This window comes from Fulmarus glacialis, unplaced genomic scaffold, assembly GCF_000690835.1.
Source record: "Fulmarus glacialis isolate BGI_N327 unplaced genomic scaffold, ASM69083v1 scaffold22652, whole genome shotgun sequence".
Classification (NCBI taxonomy): Eukaryota; Metazoa; Chordata; class Aves; order Procellariiformes; family Procellariidae; genus Fulmarus; species Fulmarus glacialis.
Genome location: NW_009197489.1, coordinates 1 through 20,350, shown reverse-complemented (window position 1 = coordinate 20,350; position 20,350 = coordinate 1). Strand labels below are relative to the sequence as shown.

The following is a 20,350-nucleotide window of genomic DNA, read 5'->3' as shown; positions in this document are numbered from 1 at the left end:
TTCTTTTAGCAGGGAGACTGAAGACTGCTAGGCATTCACCGCTGGCAATTACTAGAACTCTCATTCGGCTTGCCTGTTCTCTCAGTTGGAAAAGAACATTTTGAAAATATAGTCACATAAAGAAGAAAATAACAACCTGCTGAGATTTCTTGAGTTTTTTACACAAAAAAATTACTAACAAAGTTCTGGCATAGCAGTAAGAAACTTCCATTGTTCTGTTAATTAAGCTACGCTCCTTTCAGTTACTTCAGAAACTTATTTGTAAGGGAAATACATAGAATTGGGTGTGCTATTTCACTTTTGGCTTATACTGCATTTTTCTGCCATTAAGTATTTTCTCTGTTTCCAGTTAACACTCATCCTAAAAAAATAAATTGGAGAGAACACTTTGCTTGGTTCTGTGATAGAAATCTGAGTTTCAAGGTGTAGCCAACGTTAAATTCAAACAACACAGTAGGTTTTTATTCATTATGTTACAAATGCAATTACACAGGTAGTTGTCACCAATCTTACCAGTCAAATGAAACCTCTGTACTAAGTATACAGATTTCAGAATCTGAAACATCAGTCTGTGATTGGAAACTACTGCAAGCACTGGAGTCTGACACTCTTCAGCTGTACAGTAAGAATAGCACAAAATTTGATTCCAAGTAACAACTTGCATAAAACTGGCCTTCTGTAAACACTGCATACAAGAAATCTGGCCTACTACAGTTATTAGAATGCAATGGTCTTACAAATACTATATTTTAATACAATATTGCATACTGAAAGAGATGCAAATACATTCAGAGGAAATCCCAAGTCACCCCGGAACTAAAAAGCAACTTGGGATGACCTCACAAGAAGTCAAGTTGCTGCAAAGAAATGCCTGGACATTTACGATGATACTCATCACAACATACTCAGTCATCTGCTGTTTTTTCTTTGATTTCTTATTTCTAGTTAGGAAAGGGAGGGAACTTGCATCCATTTTCATCTGCTTACTATTATCAAGTGGTCTTGCTTAGGCCAGCCATTACAGGAAGTTTTTCTACAATTACTTCCCTTCCTGAGATCAGGCAAACAGGGAAGAATCCAAAAATACTTGTGAATTCCACAAGGCATTTGTGGCTCTTCAGACTGTGCCTGAACGCCAAAACATATGCATGAACCCCTTCAACTGATCCACTTCCTCCCATCAGCATATTTTGAAACACTACTCTGATTTAGATAAAGTTTATTACCACTGGAAAGGATGCCGTGTCACGTAACTGTTAAAATGTTGAAGTACTATCACACTACAAAAATAATGAAAGTGCTACTTCCGCTTAGATTTGGCTGTTCCAAATTCTTCTCTTTAGTAACGAAGGTCTCCAATTATGAAACATTTTTTTCCTTACTTAAAAAACAAAAAAAAACTTGACATCCATACATTCCTAACTTAAAAAGAGGCTTTAGGATATTTTGCTAATAGCAGCTGCCATCTACCCCATAAGATGAACAGTATTTAAACTTCCTATTTCAGGTGCTACAAACAACACCTGAAATACTTTAAAAAAAAAAAAAAAGAAGACAGAAATGCTATGCATTTTTCATCCATTTACTAAACAAAGTGCAACTGAGCCCTACACATCTGATAGTATGTACAAACTCATTATGGCTTTACCATAAAAACAGCATGTGAATGGGTCTATACAATCAGAGGAATACTAGCAAATGTAATGAATAAAACGATGTCGGACTGTTGGCAATAGAATAAGAGCTATATTACATTCTGTAAACCTTGGCATACCACACTTTACATTATGCAAAGAGTCAATATTTACAAATCCATAGTGGGTAAAATAATTAACCCCCTAATGTAAATGATGATTTTGCAAAGTGCAGGACAAAACCAGTGCTGTTGATTGCAAGTCCTATGCAAGCAAGTTATACTAAAATCATTACTACTAGACGCTTACCTGGACATTTCTATTGAGGGTTTATAGGATTGCGACATTTAGAATGAAATATAGTATGACACAGCATTAGGATGCATGTTTGAGGACAGCAAATATAGAAATTAATAAGGCAGCATGCTCAGAACAAGTTTAAGCAGCACTGATGTTAGATCCCTAGTGGCAACGATATCAGTTAATGTTAAAAATTCAGAGTGCAACATAGAAGCCTCATTTAACATTAAAAAAATGTGCAAATTGTTCTCTTCTTAACAAAAGAAAATAACGTAGCAAGGAAGATATTCTACTGAAGAACATTTTTAAGTCACAGCAAAGTAGACCATCTTCTTTCCAAAATCATCTACAAGGCACTAAGGGTAGAAAATGACAGGTAACATGAAAGATCAAATGCTGTTCCTCAGTCAGGTCGAAATATGGGATATTTTGGTAAGAACTCTATTAATATTACCTGTTGAAGAAGGGAAGAAGACAAGAACAGAACACAGTAACCAAAAAGTTCAAACCTTCAACACAATTTCCATGCAACATTAGCTAGTACATAAGACTAAACGTATCCGAGATATCCTGTAAGGAGGGAATGTTTCCCAGAATAACAAAGCAGAGATTTCAGTCATTTTGAAATAACAAGGCTTCTGGACACTTGACTTTTTTGGGCTAACTATCTCTTTTCTTCAAGCCTACACAATCTTCACAGCTATACATGAAAGTGGATGGGGGAGTAGTAGGACCACAGAAATATTTCGAATTCTGCTTTCCTAAATGGACTGTCTGTCTTGGTTAAAACTTTATGAAATTCAGAGCTAGCAAAAAAGAAAAAAAAAGATCCGGACAAAGAATACACTACTATAAAAATGCAATATTTCTGCACAAAGAATTTGAATCAAAGTAATTATGAATATCAATGGAAAAGATGGATAAGCGTTAAAGAACTATGGACTGGTGTGGGAATCACACCAATGCACAAAGTCCCAGTGGGTCTCCCTCATTACAAATTATAGACCAAAACAAGTGTACCTGCTGTGCAAATGCAGAATTGTTACGAAGAGAAAACATGCTTAGAGGTGACAATTTCCAAGTCTCAATATATGCCATGGCTACTCTTGTTAAAAGTGGCCTTCACGGGTCTATGTCAAACATGACTGCGCGTTTTTCTGAGAGATTTTTTCAGATAGGTGACAGTCTAGTAGGATTTTCTCTATAAAATCATAGGTATGTTGAATACCAAGTAACAGAAGTAATACTTACATATTCCATCATATTGCTAGTTTCGCATTTCCTTTTACTCAGCTTCCAGTGCAAACCAAGCTAAGAAAATAATTATCAAAGGATTAATGCATACCACAGCATTGTTTTGATGAGTAACCTAACAAGCATTAGCAATATCAAATTATTAGGATCTGGAACACTTCAGACACAGGTTTAAGATCAGTATAAAGTATGGAATTATAACAAGACTGTAAAATTCCTACATGCCAGTTATGCAAAAAAACCTACTATTCTTAAAGCTGAAGAAAACAAGCACTCTAACTTTTCTTACCTTATGATATAGTCTGTTATTTTCCCATTCTAATAACTTCTGAATTGATCTTCTAGTCTAAAAAGTAAGTCAAAACTGTATTATAAATGGTTCAGTAGCCAGCCTCATCCAGAAGAATCTTACTATTGCATTTCTGGCTTAATATTAATTTAAAATAAGTTAGTTTTATAAAAGTAGAACCAAGCAAAAGAGAAATTACAAATGCAAGTCCTACCACTTCAACTCCCCACACCTCAACATCAGATCTGCTTCAGAAAAAAAAGAACACACCAATGGGTTTTCTGTTAACTTAGGACTGCAACTTTCCCAGAATTCATTTACTTAGTAAGAGATCCTTTTGAATTTTGTATTTTTGCCTCCCGTAGCCAAGCCAACGAAATAGACTCTCCCACATTCTCTTGGCCAAACACTGCACTCACTACAGGTGGTCTACTGGCAACGTGTAATTTACATACATGTAATTTCCAGATTTTGCTAATGTAATTGTTATCTGAATCCTGAAAAAATCTCAACACCACAGAACTCCAGCTCACAACAGTGCCTGTATTTTCAACTCTTGGATACCAAAGTGCTTATGACCTTCATGTTCTGCTCTTTCCACAGTTGTGGGAGAGGAGAAGATTTTGGGAGTTTCAGTGATTTTTAAGGTCACAAAAAGACCACTGTGATGATCTACTCTTGTTACTGCATGGTATGCCACAGAATTCCATCCACCAATTTCTTTGCTAAAGCTAATAATGGTAGGTGAGCTACACCATCTCATTAAAAAAAAGATACAAAGCTATCCAATCCCGAGTCAAAGACTTAGTGGTGGACAATCCACCACTTCTTTGTAAGTTTTTCCAATGACGAAGCTATCCTTGGAATTAAAAAGTACATGTTGTCTCCTGTTTCAACTGTCTTAGTTTTGTATTCCAGCCTTTGGATCTCATAATGCCTTTTGTTGCTAGGTGAGTGTACGGGGACTGGCTGGGCTGGAGTTAATTTTCTTCACAGCAGCTAATACGGTGCTGTGTTTTAGATCTACGACGAAAATAGTGTTGATACCACATCAATGTTTTAGCTATTGCTGAACAGCATTGACCAAAGGGATACTTCCATACCATGTTACGTCATGCTTAGCAATAAAACTGGGGGCTATTCTTTCCAAAGCAGCCAGAGACAGGCTGCACATCAGTCTGCTGGTGGGAGGTAGTGAGTGATTTGCCTTTGCATCACTTGGGTTTTCTTCCCTTTTTCTCCTTTGCTTATTAAACTGTCTTTATCTCAACACATGAGTTTTTCTTACTTTTGCTCTTCTGATTCTCTCCCCCATCCTGCTTGGGGTGGGGGGGATGAGTAAGCAAGTGGCTGGTGGGTGCTTAGTTGCTGGCTGGGTTCAACCACCACAAGAGAAAATTAAAACCCATCTTATACTTGTGATTATTAGAGTGATCAAATTGCTCTAATGTATGTACACACATACCCACAGAAGTAACATGATCTTCCCTACTCCTACTTGATACATATTATTTGTACCCTTGAGAATTATATTAACGCTACAACATCACATGGGCATTTATTTAGATTTTCATTAGCACAAGAATATTAAATATGGTTTTAAAACTGCAAATATTCCATCTGTGTATCTCAAGCATATTCCTCTGCAATAAGAACGTTTATACAGGCAGTTAAAATGAGCTAAAACAAGCCGTGTAACTTTTTAGTAATATAGGCTTCGGTGATTAGCAGTTCAACAAGTTAACATATTATGCCTTTAGTGCATTTCATTTTTTTTTAACCAAAACCTCAATGCCAGTCAATGCAACTGTTATTTTCTTGAGCAAGTTGGAGAGTTTGGCAAAACACTTCTGTTTTATTTTCTCTGAAAAGCAATGCCTATTCCTAGTTTTTGCTTTCAGTTTGTTTTATTAAAGATCATAAACTCTCAAAAGCCAGAAGTATTACTTTTTAACAGATTTTTACTTAAGATCTTTTCCTGTAATTAAATTGACAAGCATGAGAGTTTTTTTTGCTCGTGCACCTACAAACTATTTACATTAGTGGATAATAAGACTTATAGCCATAAATCTTACAAACTATGTAGCTGCAAAGAGTATCATTACACTATACCTATTTATGTATTTCCTAAACATTCATTGCTGTGATAATAAACTCTAAATGTAAACCATAGAAGTAATTAGGATCATGTGTACTTGATATTGCTAAAGTGCTTTTCAGAATTATTACTTTGGAACTGATTACAAGAGTTGTCAATTTTCTGTTGAGAAAAATTAAAAGCATAAAAAAAGGGAAGTCTTTAAACTTCCTGAATAGAAAACAAATTTGTGTTTGTTCTTCATAGCAACAGCACAGTAAAACATGTCAAATAAACCACAGCTCAGAAATGTTATGGTAACTATGACATACAAAAAAGTGATTTTTTTAATTCAAAAAATATTTATTCTGGGGGGGGTGGGGGGTGAAGAGGAAAAGTAATTTTTACTCCAGTTCAGTCTTTGAAGGTCAATGTCCAGTTCTGCACTCATTTAATTCAATTCTTAGACCTTTAGAAATCCTGGAAATTCAGGTATCACATACTCCATCCTGTTCTTCGAACCAAAATGGGATTAGCTATTCCTAAGACTATTAATTCAATTGGTAATTTGGTATCATTTACTTCATCAACAAACATATTTTTTCTATTTTCTAAGGAAGGGAAAATGGAATACTCTTTGGAATGCAAGTGAGACAAAAAAAGGGTTTTGAAATGGGGATGATACTATTAAACATTATTTAATGTTATCAGTAATTGCAAAATAAATAGAATAAGAAGAATGAAACATGTACTTACTCTTTTGTTAAGACAGACTACAGGCCACAGGCTACAGCCCAGTGTGCAGCAGCAACACAGACAGCCACAAAGCAGCCATTTTACATTGACAGGGAGATTCTTTCTTAAACAGGCATTCACACGACTGATACTGGTCTTGAATTCTTCCGGGGCAACCTGCAATAGAAGTGCTGAACTTCAGTGGAAAGCCATTACAGGTGTATTTTCTCAATAATTGCCTCTACAGGTTAAAATGTAAATGAAACATAATACCATTATACAGTATGACCCCATCTTCTAAAACACTGGTCACCCAGTGAGCATGAGAAGTCACTTTCCTATAACAACTTCATTTATGGTGCATGCTTTGCAAAAACTTGCGTTAAAAAGCTAAACATTGCTTAGATGAACAGCCTCATCCTTATTTATTGCACCATTAATAAATCAATTGTCCTCATAACATAGTGGCCCCAAACAAAACTAGAAGTGGGCACAGCTGTGCAACATATGCACTGGCTATGCCAACCAAAAAACAAAAAGGAAGAATGACAGATAACTGGTTTCCAAGGGAATGTGGGACAGCTTCGTAGTAAAAACACTTGTGTGTCACATAGAAAAAAGGATAATATTGTCCAAATTAATTTCATACCAATGCAAGTCTACATTGTGCCTGGGTGAAGGTGGACCTCTGTCCACAAATAAATTCCTGAAGTGGTCCATTATCAACACGAGGCCACAACTTCACTTGTGGCTGCTTCCTAAAATAGGGAATTATACTGGATTATATTCAAGGCAAAGAAATGCATCTTGTACAGGATTATGTTGAAAACGAACTTATTTAAATTAAGGAATATTCAGCAGAGCTTACTCAAAATAATATTTTCTATATATTGCCACTGTAGAGTCACAGTGGAAAACCGCATTTTCTATGAGAAATAAGCTGCTTTCTCTGATAGAAGCATGTTTCTTACAAGAGAGTGAGAGCACTTGCCTATTTACATACCCCAAATCCCTCATCTCTCTACAGAATCTAAATAACTTGTATCTCGCAAGTCAAACACAGATTTGTGATACTGACTCCAAGATGGCACTCTTAACTGTAACACAATCCAGCATCTGAACGCACAAAGCAGAATAATCAGATCCAACTTCAACAGACTTGACCAGTCAGGCACAACAACTCAAAAAAACCCCAAAAAACCCACAAACAAAAAACCCCAAAAAACCCACCCCACCCCAAAACAAACTTTCCTAACTACTTGCCATGTTGAAGAAAAAAACCCCTAGAATTAGTCTGTATACAAAGCTGTGCAACTACTATATAATCCTTCCAACCAAGGAAGCCCACCTCTGTTCATTTGATTCTGCAAACAAGGGCAACAACAACAACAAAAGCATTAATTTAATGACAAAGACTCCTTTCACCAAAGGAGCAAAACTATGGGACAGGAAATGGAGAGGACCTGATTCTGCTACCTCCGCCTATTCACAAGAGCTAAATTCATTAAAACATTGCAGGAAAAGGGAGTAAATAAATACAACATCTGTTTCCTGGCCATTCAGATCACCATGCAGTATAGAGTCGGAGGTCATCTGGGTTTGTACACAAACCAGGCCTACAGTTAATAATGTAAGAACATAATTTAACATTTTGATTATTTTATAGCTGGAATTAATAAGTATACAGAAAGTATTTCTTTTGCAATTATACAGACTCCCCCCGCCCCGATATTAAACAGAATTTCTTATAAGTCTTTTTACATATATAAATGGAGCAAGTAAAAATATTTTCTTTAGACTGACTGGAACATCAACATTTAAATATATTTTACAACAGACATCTTAGTTGGGGGGAAAAAAAAAAGAAAGAAAGAAAATGGCAAAAAAACCCAGAAATCCATGTATTGTGACATTTTCAATGAACAGAACAAAAATCACGTTGCAATGTGGAAAACTAGCCTGTACTTGCATTTATCTGAAACAGAAGGTTTTACAGATCTCTTTGGCAATGCTGACTCTTGTATTTAGGATACCACAAGTATCAGGTGCACGTGAGTAAGACCATTTCATCTTCAATGGGGGAGCAAGTTTTGTAGTAAAGTACAATTGGGTTGGTTGTATGCAGTACAGGTAACATTGTACGGCTTCTGTACTGAGACATGCTTCAAAGTAAATTGAGATTACGTACATTAACAAATTAGCATTGTCAGCTCTTAAGGAAGTTTACCAGTTCTTAACACAGATGTACACAAATGGCACTTTCTTTGATAAGTCTTTTGAAATTTGTACATGTACCATTCTGTTTATTTGAACGATAAAAATAAGTAGTTTTTTTTCTTGACCCCATTAGTACTTTTGCAATGAATCCCACTAAGAAAAGAGAATGTTTCCTTTTTTATTAGACACAAAGTTTACTGGACCTTGACAACAACACACCCCAACCCCAAAATACAGCTGTACAAACCTACCGAAGACAATGGAATGGAACAGTTTAGAATTTAGTTTAACATGAAGAAACCTTATCATCAGTGATAACATCCAACATGAAAAGAAGTCAACCAGATTCTTAGATCACAGCTGGCAGAAACATTTGGGACCTAACAAGAAAGCACTGGGATGGTGAGATTCCCTATTTCTGTGCTACTTTTAAGGGAGTCACTGTTCACATCAGGTTAACAGTTTGATGCTACTATATAAGAACAACGTTGAAGTACTCGCCTTCCTGTAGAGCATAGCACTGCAAATGGCTAAACTAGAAACCAACTTTGGATGCCACCAAGAAACAGAGAAAATTTCTATTTCAGAAATTTTGGTATGATGTTTACCTTAATATAGTATTATGAAAGCACCACTACTACCTGCTACTGCACCAAATACTTTCATGTAAAGGTGAATCTCTTAGCTGCAACATAGGACGAAATTACTTAAGATGGTTTTGGCTAACCCAAACTATTGGATATATTTCTCCCTTTGGGAAATGTAATCACAATAAATATTTCTGTCAGTCAATGACACATCTTCATTTGAAACTAAAGGAACCGGTGACCAAGATAAGCCTCATTCTGTGATTAATAGAAGCAAAACACAGTTTTGTTGCTCTAAGTTTACAGCTCAGTATCAGTTAAGCATTGTTACACAGTGACAAAGAATGAAATATCTGTAAATAAAATAACTGTTCTAATTTAATAATAAAATGGTACCCAAATGAACCAGTCACCAAAGAATTTTGTTGATTTTCTGGCATAATTTTAAATCTCATCTTTCTTGCAGATACAGATATTGAAAGGGTAATATGAAATGACTAATGTATTTCAAACAAACAGAGAATTAACAGCGTCTCCTGCACAAAGAAAGCTCCCTAAGAAAGTCTAATTTTGAGTAATTTTGGAAAGTCTCTTGGAAAGTTTCTGTCTGGGTCTTGAAAAGAATGAGATAAGTACATAGCTCCTGGCTGTGCAGTACACCTTGTAAAGAGACATTAGTTCCTTTTAGGTCTTTAAGGGAGGGTAAAAAAAAAAAAACATAAAAGGAAAGGAGGGGGTGTCATAATATTTTACAACAGGATGCAAGAGAATCTACAAACACAGGAAGAGAGCAAGTAAAGCCCAGCAGGCCTGATCTTTCTCCTTCAATCATCATGATCACAAACCCTATCAATCACATGTTGCAATGGGATCACAATACCAAGAGCACATTTTATGGCTTACATTTCCCTGCATTGCACAGTAATCTTTGGGTAGGACCCTTACTGTTTTAACATCAGGGCAGGAAACTCTGCTTTCTTCCTTAAGGTTCACTGCCTCCATCATTTTCTTGTCACCTGGAGCACTGTGAGCTATTGTGCCATATATCATGAAGAGTATTTTGTTAAAAGCTTTTAATGCTGGTTTTAAAAGAATTAATAATCCTATAAAACTGTAGCGCACAGAATTTAAATTTAGCTAGAATTTAAATTTAGGCCAAAGTTCAATCACATTATTAAAAGTTAAATATTGCCTCTGTATTAAGTGTAGTCAAATCTTTTCTTAAAATATTCCATTGAAAAGAATGCACTGTTCAAAAGCCTAGCTCAGTATTTATAAACCAGCTGAAGCTTGCATCTCATCCTGCAAGATAAATATTAAGTCAATCTAGCTGAACTAGCTAGGCCCAACATCTGACCTACCTGATATTTTCCTTCCCTTTCTTGTTTTATCCTCAAATATACACATTCACCTCTCCCCAAAAAAGCAACAAACATGTCTCAATTAAATATTTAAGATGTAATTACATGCATCTTAGCTCTAGGCTAATTTACAATAACTATCCAGACTCTGTAAAAACTGGGAGACAAGGAGATAGGGGAGATGGGTGAAGAAGGAGGGGTATTTCAGATTTTAAAAAAAGAAAATTAACAGAAGGTTTACTATTATCATTATGTAGATGGACAAACTGAGGGTCAGGAAGCTTAAGTAACTTCCTAAGACTACAGAGTGGCATAAATCCAGAAAGTTAGTGCTTCTGGGAGAAAGGTGTAGCTAGATAGTTTTATCTATTTAGGACTTTTATCATACATTGGATAGCTTTTCATCCTGTGTTTAAAAACCTAGATCTTCACCTGTATTTATTAAAAAGAAAAATTCCATAGAGAAATCTATCAACCCCACCTAATGGCTTTGTCTTTTACACTCCATTAGCAGATGGGATATATTATTAATATCAATTCACATTGGACAACAAAGCCATTAAACTTAATGTTAGACAGACATTCTGAATAACGTATGGCATTGCCTTAGCTATGTACTAATGCAAGTTCATTGTAAACATTTTAATCACAAACTGTTAAAATAAACAGTCACTACGCTGTTCATAAATTGTGATTTCATAAAAAGTAAAAATCTGTATTTTAAGAACAATAAAAGATCTTAAAGTGGTGTATCAATTGACTACAATGCTTATTACTGTGAATTATTTATCAGGGTATTTGAAGAAAACCTACTTACTGGAAAAAACTGAGTTTTCATTTTCAATAGGGATAAAGGTGATTGACTGCCACAACCAGTGGGAGAAGCAGATTATTTATTTCTTGCAATTCACTAAAGTATTAAAAACCAAAAAACCCACAACATGGTTTTTAATGTCTTTCATGGCAGCGTGTGGCGGGCAGTGAGAAAAAATGTGTTTACTACCTCATTTGATTGGTGTTTTCCCCTCACAAAAGGGAACTAATGTATTTTTAAAGTCTTCTTACTCAGAAAGCCCCTCAAATCCACATATGAGAAAAACAGGCTATCAAGATTCTCAGCAGAAGCAGCATACCTATATACAGCAAATCCCTGCTCATGTGATTTATGCTGTCACTGATTAGATCTATAGAACAAGAAGTGTAAATGCCAAGTAGAAGCAAAGAACTTCCTCTTTCCTCTCTTTGCTAGATTAAGTCCAAGCAGCCAACTGAACTCTAAATTAAACTTTTGTTCACTGTCTATTTAACAAGAGGAGGACAATAAAGTGGAAAATGTGACAGGCATTGACGCTCGTATTAAAAAGTGTAGGTTTGGGGGCTTGGGTTTTTGTTTTTTTTAATACACACAAACATATTTTAGAGAGACAGAAAGAGATGATACTAAATAATCAAATTAAGTTTTAACGTTTCCTGCTAGGTATTTTCTATAGGCTTATTTGTAACAAACTACAACTTGGCTAAAAGAACACAAAGACTGTTATTTCCAAAAAGTATTCTGTGGCTTTTCAGAGATCAGAAAGAGCTCCACAGAAAAGAATAAACCTTAGACATGCAAGGTAGTGAAATGCAAATGGTGTTATCACCAGCCCTCACATTAGACACTATGAAATCAGTAAGATGACTCCTTTTGAGCTCAGTGAGATTCTGAAGCAAGGCCAGAGCTCCCAGGCTGTCTTTTAACAACCAAAAACTCCAAATAGCAACCTGCTTTTCAATTGTATTGGTGTCAAAAAAGCTGGACAAATTCAACACAAGTATTTTATTCATTATACTCTAGGGTGAAAATGAAGGAGAAAAACCCCAGATGGATTTGGCAGAACCAGGAGACACCATCCAGCTGCATTTTAGTATATTTGTTAATATGACTCAACAGCTACCGCGAGAGGCTGCTGAGGTAGTGTAGCTGTATGGTATGACATTAGAGAAAGTAGTAAGTGCCAAATAAACTTTTTCCTCGCAAATTCTGGAAAAGATACACAAGGGGGACATAAAATGAAGCAAAAGAAAAGCACTAGAGAGTGAAACAGCAGAAAGAAAAAATATCCAAGAGAAAAATAATTCAAAATTTAAAAGTCTAAAAAAAACCCAAAACCCAAACTATTATGAACAGAATTTAGGACCATAACGAAGAATTTTGTTACTAGATTTCATTAATTAATAGCTACAAATGAATATTTATTAAAGATGACAGGACTTCTGAGAAAGCAAGAGACTTGTCACCACTGATTTTCAGAACTAAACAATTACTATATTTCTGAAAATACTAAAAACCTACTTAATTTGTAACTTAACACTATAATGTTTTGTTCCTTAAAGCTTCAGATAAAACAGATTCTCTTCCCAAGATCTGTCCAAATATAATCTCAAGGCTTGCCAGACATATTAAAAAGAGAGGTCTGGTATTTGAAATAATTTCATTCACAGAGGAGGTAGCACAAACGCCAGGTATCTATAAAACAAGGTTAAATGAGTCTTGCTTTCACGTAGAGTGCCTGCATGAAAACAGTATGATGCCATGTTGAGCTTTTCTGTGTTTAGCATGTCAATAATGATAGCAATCACTGGCAGTCACTTTTTCTTGTTTCAAAGTACACTATAGAGACTGGTCATCAACCAGCTAGTTCATACAGGACAGAGTTAATTCAACAGTCTTCAGTGCAGTGCTGGCCTGCACTGCGGATTCATGACCACGTATTTGTAACACAAAAACCACTGGACGCACTGGATCTTTCCATTTAAAAGAACAGTTTAATCTCACACTTACCTTCCCTGTCAGAACAGAAGGAAATTCTGTATCAAACTTGTTGCTCAAGCCAAACCTTGAAAACAAAAGAGACAAACAAAATATATTCCACCTAACTTACTTTGTTTCCCTTAATAAAAAAAGTAATAGATTTTGTACTTTAAAAAAAAAAGAAAACTATTAATTTCTTTTGCCCTTACATTTACATTATTTCATGAGCTTTCAACCTTTATATAAGGTCTCGTGTATTATTCATAAGGTCATTTATAAGGCAGAGAAATTCAGTTTGTTGCCTTACTTCAATACCTTCAAGTTGCTAGAAGAGCAAAAATTCTTTTACAATTGGATGGCAGTAAGTTTCAATCTTTGCTTTTTTTTTTAAAAAAAAGCTCCAGCTATTAAATTCCAGTTTTACTACGTTCAATAATCCTTTTACTGCTATTTTTCCTACTCATGCAATTTATTCACATGCAACAGATAAAGCTAGTTATAAGGAACCCATTCATCATCATCTTAGAAATTTATAACCATATAGTTTTAAAAAATTGCTTTGGGCTGAGTTAACTATCTCATGCAAAACATGTAAGAGCCTACAAAAAGAACAGTTTTAAAACAACTATGAACTTCAAGAAAATTAAGTCTTAGGTATCACTGTGACTATTCTTCACTGAAGTGTTCTTGTTATTGAGCAAGACGTAAGTCTTCATTATAATCAGCGAAACCTACAGGGAGCTAGACTTTGCTTGCAAACCTGTGTTACCAATAGCTCCAAAACTACTGAACCAACTGAAATTTCCAGAAAGCTAGCGTTGTACATCAGCAGGATACTGACAGTGCAGGCTGACCTGACTTTTTTATTTTATTTAAAGCATGTAACTAGGCAAGAAGTTAACTAAGTTCTGATGCTAAATCTGCTAGCTTCTGCAGAACAAGAACTCTGATCTTCCATCCCGTCTACCTCATTTGAAATCTTTAACCTTTGCAATTCAGTAATTTAACAAAATACAACAGCAGCTGGCATTTCAGCTACAACCTTGAACAGAGCTTAATGTTAAGTTTGTGAAGTTAAATATACTGGACATCAAGTTCACTGTCAGCTCTGCTAAGCTATCTCCTCAGTATTCTTGTTCAAAAAAAGAAAAAACCAAGAAGGATCACAGCCAAAAAGAAGAGCACAAATACATTTGGTATTGTAATATTTATTGTAGAAACAAACCTTCTGGAGAGAGAGTATTTGTTTTGAGTCAAACTGACACCTGAAATACCCCTTACTGGTCACTTATACAAATACTAGAATTGCTGAAGTGTCATCAGTCCCCTGTCATTATATGATACATACATACTCATGTGCACAGCATAATAATTCAGATATCCAAACTTGGCAATGTAACTTGTTTAGAAGTACAAAAAAATGTAAAATAAACCTTAAAGAAGAGGGAAGCATAATAAAAGAACTTGTGCTGTCTTTAGAAATCCAGTAAACTTATTAAAATGTTTGTCAACAATACTGGTGAAGTCCAATCAAGTTCTTCAATGGCTAATTTCAGTGAGAGCCTTGACTCTTGTAAAGAGCAGCATATTGGAGCACTAGTTATGTAAAACGTTAAAAAAAACCCCAAAGAGTAGATCTTAATTGAAGTGTTTCTCAACCTTTGTCTGTTAAGCTATTTTAAGCACTATAATGAATTGCCACTTATTTGTGTTTGTTTCATTCAACATATTTTCACTGAAAAGTTTCTAGAAGTGAATGTGAGTGAACTGAACATCAGCACAGCATGGGCTACTGCATATTCAAGTGAACTGGAAAGCCATGATGTTAAATCAGTGCTACAAAAACAAACAGTAAAACCAGTAAGATTTTAGGCAAGCACAAAGGTTACTAATATAAGCACATTTCCATTCTCTGTGAATGTAATCTGGCAAGTCAGCCTCCACATTTTGTAGCTTTTCTTTCTAAGCTGAAATCTTCAAAGTTTTGTAATACTATATATTTATTTTTAAGGAAGCTTGGAGATCAATGAGTCTCTAAAAAAATCCAGAAAAGAATAACGATATGAAACACATACACAAGCTTGTTTTGAGGAATACAGACTTTTCTGTACATGAGCAATGAAACTACCTGAAATGATCACAGTTGTAGCAACCAGACAACATAATAAATGAACTACTGGAAAGTTCAGGTAATACTGCAGAATTATTTACTCTACCCATACAACAGACTAATTCCACTAAATCATGCCAAAGGTCCACCTAGCCCAGAACACTGATTCTTACAGTGGCCAGTCGCAGATGCCTAAGAAACAGCAAAAGAAAAAAAAAAAAAAAAAGCAAACGTGTACTAGCATTTCCCCAGAATACTCTTCTGACCTTCAACAATTCATAGTTCAAAAACTTCCTAAGCCATAGGTAGTGTCTTTTATCTCATTGGTCACATATACTCATTAAAATTCCCATTGCACCACCAATTTCCATAAAGAATAACATAAATTAGTGCTTTTTGATTTAGATTTATTAAGAATACAAGACCACAATATATTTTATTACGTTAAATTTGAAGGCTGATAATGTCATGAAACATATTTAAGACCCAAAACTTTTATCAGTTGCCAAAACATTCCATTCAGTCATAACACATTCAAGAAACCTCAGTTACAGAAATGCATCTCTTTTACACTGACGCCTGCAAATGGCTAAAAGAATATAAAAGGTTTTGACTATACTGAAAACAGGACTATGCTACATTATAACACTACGTTTAGTCAGCATCACTGATGGCCTTTAGCACAGTTTTACTGAAGTGTCTCTAGAAGTTTTACAGACTATCCTCGAGATGATTTACCACATAGTTCAGAAACATTAAACTCCTATTAGATGCGGAGCGGGGGAGAATTCAAGAACCAAATAAAAAGATTTTTTTTTAGAAATGTTAGAAGCAGAATGTTGTATAGTTCTATAGCTTTGCAAGCAACTTTGTAAAAGTACTGAAGTGTTATTAGAATATTCAATGTAAAAAAGTTAAGACCTAAAGTCTTGATTAAGAGATAAGTAACTTCATTAGAACTTCTACAACAGACTAATGATCTAGCATGATTTAGCCTATGAAGTCTTCTAAAATTCAGTATATTTAAAAATCGCTACGTAAAATAAATTCCAGTACCTGTCCTTTAAATCATTTAAAACATGAGTTGGTGGTGACTTATTTCTGGGCTAGTTCTCTGGCTCCTCAGTGAAAGCTGCCCAAATATTTAGAAATTCCGGTAAGTCACCCATGTACTTTGACTGCAATTTTCTCGCTGGATGACAAATATCTCTAAAAGCAAGGCACCGCTTCCTATAGGCAACAACACCGGAACAGAACTAGGATGACTTCACTTTCTAGTTCTTCTGTCTCTCTTTCTGTGTTTTACTGTATGGCATCAGACGAGTCCCATCATCTCATTTTCCACCATTTGTAAAGTGGGGAGAATGCAGCTTCTCATAGGGAGCTATAAGAAGATATATTCGTAAATCCCTCAAATTAAAGACTGAAACGAACACCCTGAATCATCAGTTGCAAACCCCACCTGCAACATTATATATATCACATTATAAAATTCTTTCCGTTAGTTTACAAAGCATAAGGAAGTAAGGTTTCCTGTCCCCAGAACTGAAACAGGAAGATTTTGGAAAACACTTTCTCATATCTAGGGCGGACATATTTACAGGTGCTTAACCTTTTTTTTTCTTTTGACTTAAATAGCACTTCATTCTCCTTTATCCCACTACTGTATTTATAGATAGTAATCAGTCTTACTAGACTACACAAGCTAAACCCGTTTAGTCAACTCTCGTACAGGAGGCTCTCCAACCTCCTTTCAGCATGGCTCCTTTCCCCACACCTAATCCAGGTTACGTTTGACCTATCTCGAGCAGACGAACTTGGATCCTACATATTATTCTTTATGACGTATCATCTAAGCTTTGTCCAGCATTAGAGAATAAAGAAGACATTCATCAGGAGCCCTGAGCTGAAATCTCCTTGAACACTTAACATTTCTCTTCCTAGTCTAGGACCTTTTCCTATGAAGCCAATAGAACTACTGAAGATTGCCATGGATGATGTTTTCGAAAACTAAGTTTTTGATAACTAGTGGAAGGCGGAGGTCATTTGCTATTTTAAATATGTGGAATCTGCTATTTTAAATATGCGGAAGGTGGAGTAACATCAGACAATAATCAAATGTCATCTTATCACAACTGAGAGCACCTGGCTCTTCCCTGCCTTCCCTAATCAATGACAACATGCTTTTCACTAGCACCTGGATTGTGGATCCCTGGGGCACTCCTACAGAAAATATAATGGAATAACAAAAGTTAACTTGTATCCAAAACTAGGAGGTTAGCTGACTCAAGCAGGAATCACAAGCTGCATACTGAGGGTAAAAATATTAATGGCTATTTCATTACCTCATTACTATCCATCCACATGGACTTAATGATATGGAACAATTACATCAGATAAATAAAAACTTAAAACCAAGTTAGAGTTTGTTTACTGCTCTGGTTTTGAAAGTTATTGCTGTTGCTTTGGTAGGCATATGACTCAGTCTTCACTAAAAATGTTTATGTTGAGATATTTGAATACACCAAGCAGAGTCACAATGCAAGACTATGCAAGATACAGTGAAGAAGGGGTTTATAACTCATTTAAATGGAATTTCAGAAGCAAAGAAAAGGCATTTACTAGGTCCTAGTAATTTCTCTGTGCTATAATTCAAAAGCTTTCTGATAATAGGACTGATAGTTAATTTTTTTCAAAGTAAGAATTAGAGTGTTGAACAAGATGAGCATAAATTTTGCTAACCACTTTCACATATATTCTCCCTCTCTCTCTGTGAGTAAAATAAAACAAATACACTTTACATGATCACTCTTACCATGCACAGGGGTAAAAGGGTTAGGAAAACAGTCAGTGGAAAAAACAAGAACCTGCTAAAAACCCTCAGAAGATTCTTGGAATTTATGTTTAGTACTGTTGGATACTGCAATAGAACTATGTTAGGGTCAGCAGCTCACTGACAAGGTCATAAGAATAAAAACTCTCATGCAAGAAACTAATACATAGTTTGAATCTACTAACTTGGGAGTTTAACAAGAGGACTGTGCATGAAAAGCTGGACCAGAAGATGACCCTGGAATTAGAGAATTATCCCTCCTCTATACACCAAAAGTATCCAAGAAGGCCAGTGTCAGATGAGGAACAGAAGGCATCTGAAACAAAAATCCAAGGAAAACAATGGCTTTTTAAAAATAACTGGTTTTCTTTTTTTTTTTTAATAGAGCGTCTGACTTGTCAGGACAGAAATTTTTATCAGCAATGTTCCCTACAGGTTCAGAAAACAAACACAAGTTTTACTCGATGATGTATCTCACTTCAGTAACTAGAGCAGGCTGCTTCTGAAGCCAACTGATTTCAAAAGCAGCAGCATTTGTGTGATCAAAAAGTGACAGAAGTTCAGTGCTGATACATACTAACCAGAAACTCTTCAGGAAGCAAAATATTTCACATTTAATAAGCAGGTTAGGATTACATACTATAGTGTCCAGGGTTTATTTGCATTTTATTGATAACATCCACTGTTTTTATTAATATAAGGAGATTTTAAAATTCGTCATGAACTGATAAAAGCTGCCTTCTACCATTCAGGTAGGTATACTTGTTACAGGAAGAAAGCTGGGAGGAGTGGAAAAAAGGGAAAATAAGGTGGATGGGAATTCAGTTCAGGTGGTTACAAGTGCTTGTATGCTAGCTCATGATTTCCGCATCACTTGCAAGTATTGCTTTCTTTTGATGTAGACATCACTAGTTGACAGAGTTCTTGGAGATGCTCCTGCCCATCCCCAAAAGATGCTGCAGCCAAGAAGGAACTTTAAGGAACATGACTAATATACAAAATGCATCACAGCAGACAAAGCAAATAAGTGTGTAACACTTTTTCCAGTTTAGTGCTTAAAACCAGATAACTAATAAAACGGGTATGTGGTATTCTGATCATTTTGCTTGTGTTACATTCCTCCTTTAGTCAGGCCACATGCTATTTGGGATCAGGACAGAAAGAAATTCCATCAACATAAGCAAGTACACTGCGGTGCAGCAGAGCAACTACCCACTGGCACTAGCTCAATGCAAACCTGATTTAGACTTACATGATGGACACAGTATCAAATCCAACATTAGTTCTCTTAGGATGAGAGAGTCTTCCCCACCCAGTGTTTTTGCTGCAGATAGCTAGATCACACTGCACCTATTTACATAGAGAAATGTGCATTCTTTTATGCAATCCAAAGACAGACCCAAAGCAACACACGCTTGATGGATCTCTGCAATACAAAAATTTCAGTACCTCCCTCCCTGCCACGAAAATTAATGTAACAACCAACAACTTGTTATGGATGTACTGTTATATTAATTCCTCCACTTGCAGGAGTAGGAATATTAAGAAAATCCCTATGAGTAAACATTACATATAAGGTCACACAGTTTGCTCATCTTCTGTTCCAACTGTTTAAATGAGTAGCAAACATTCTGGCTCATGTTGCGTTCTAATGATAAAAACACTTAACCTAAACCAACCTCACAACTAAGTTTGGAGTAGATAAACTACAACACAGCCATGCGCCTCCTCTGCAGTGCAGTGCGGGGGCTCCACGGCTCAGCTGAGACAGAGGAGGGTCATAGTGAAATTGTTTGAACAGGCTGCTGATCCTCGCATGGTGTGGCGTTTACTTTTTATCTAACAGATCGTTTGGAAAAAGTACACCCAGGACTGTCAGGGCTGATTAGCTGCTACTTCTGCACCGAACAGCCAGCTGAACTTCAGTTGTTCATTCATGACTTTGGGTTGCCTCGAGCTACCGGAAAATAGGAGGTTTCCCGTTTTAACACGTTAAAAGCAAAACTCCTCTCACAAAACAGGTGACGGGGGGGATGGGGGGGAGCAGGACTGCAGATTACGGTAACGCGGGCAGCTCGCGTCCGCGGGGGAGGGGAGGCTCGGGGCAAAAAGGGATGGGGCTCAGTCCTCCTCGCGTCCTTACCCCATCTCGGCACCGC

At 36.1% G+C, this 20,350-nt stretch overlaps 1 protein-coding gene across 1 annotated transcript; it reads right to left on the bottom strand.

Annotated features, from left to right (window-relative positions):
• Nucleotides 1–717: 717 nt before the first annotated feature.
• On the bottom strand, nucleotides 718–20,339 carry LOC104071748 (cysteine-rich hydrophobic domain-containing protein 1). The gene is made up of 6 exons (XM_009572569.1): nucleotides 20,335–20,339; nucleotides 13,279–13,333; nucleotides 6,311–6,466; nucleotides 3,478–3,534; nucleotides 3,186–3,245; nucleotides 718–2,388 (listed from the first exon to the last, which is right to left on the bottom strand). Exons 1-6 carry the CDS (start codon nucleotides 20,337–20,339, stop codon nucleotides 2,338–2,340), a joined length of 384 nt encoding a protein of 127 aa, XP_009570864.1. The 3' UTR covers nucleotides 718–2,337.
• Between the last annotated feature and the right edge of the window lie 11 nt (nucleotides 20,340–20,350).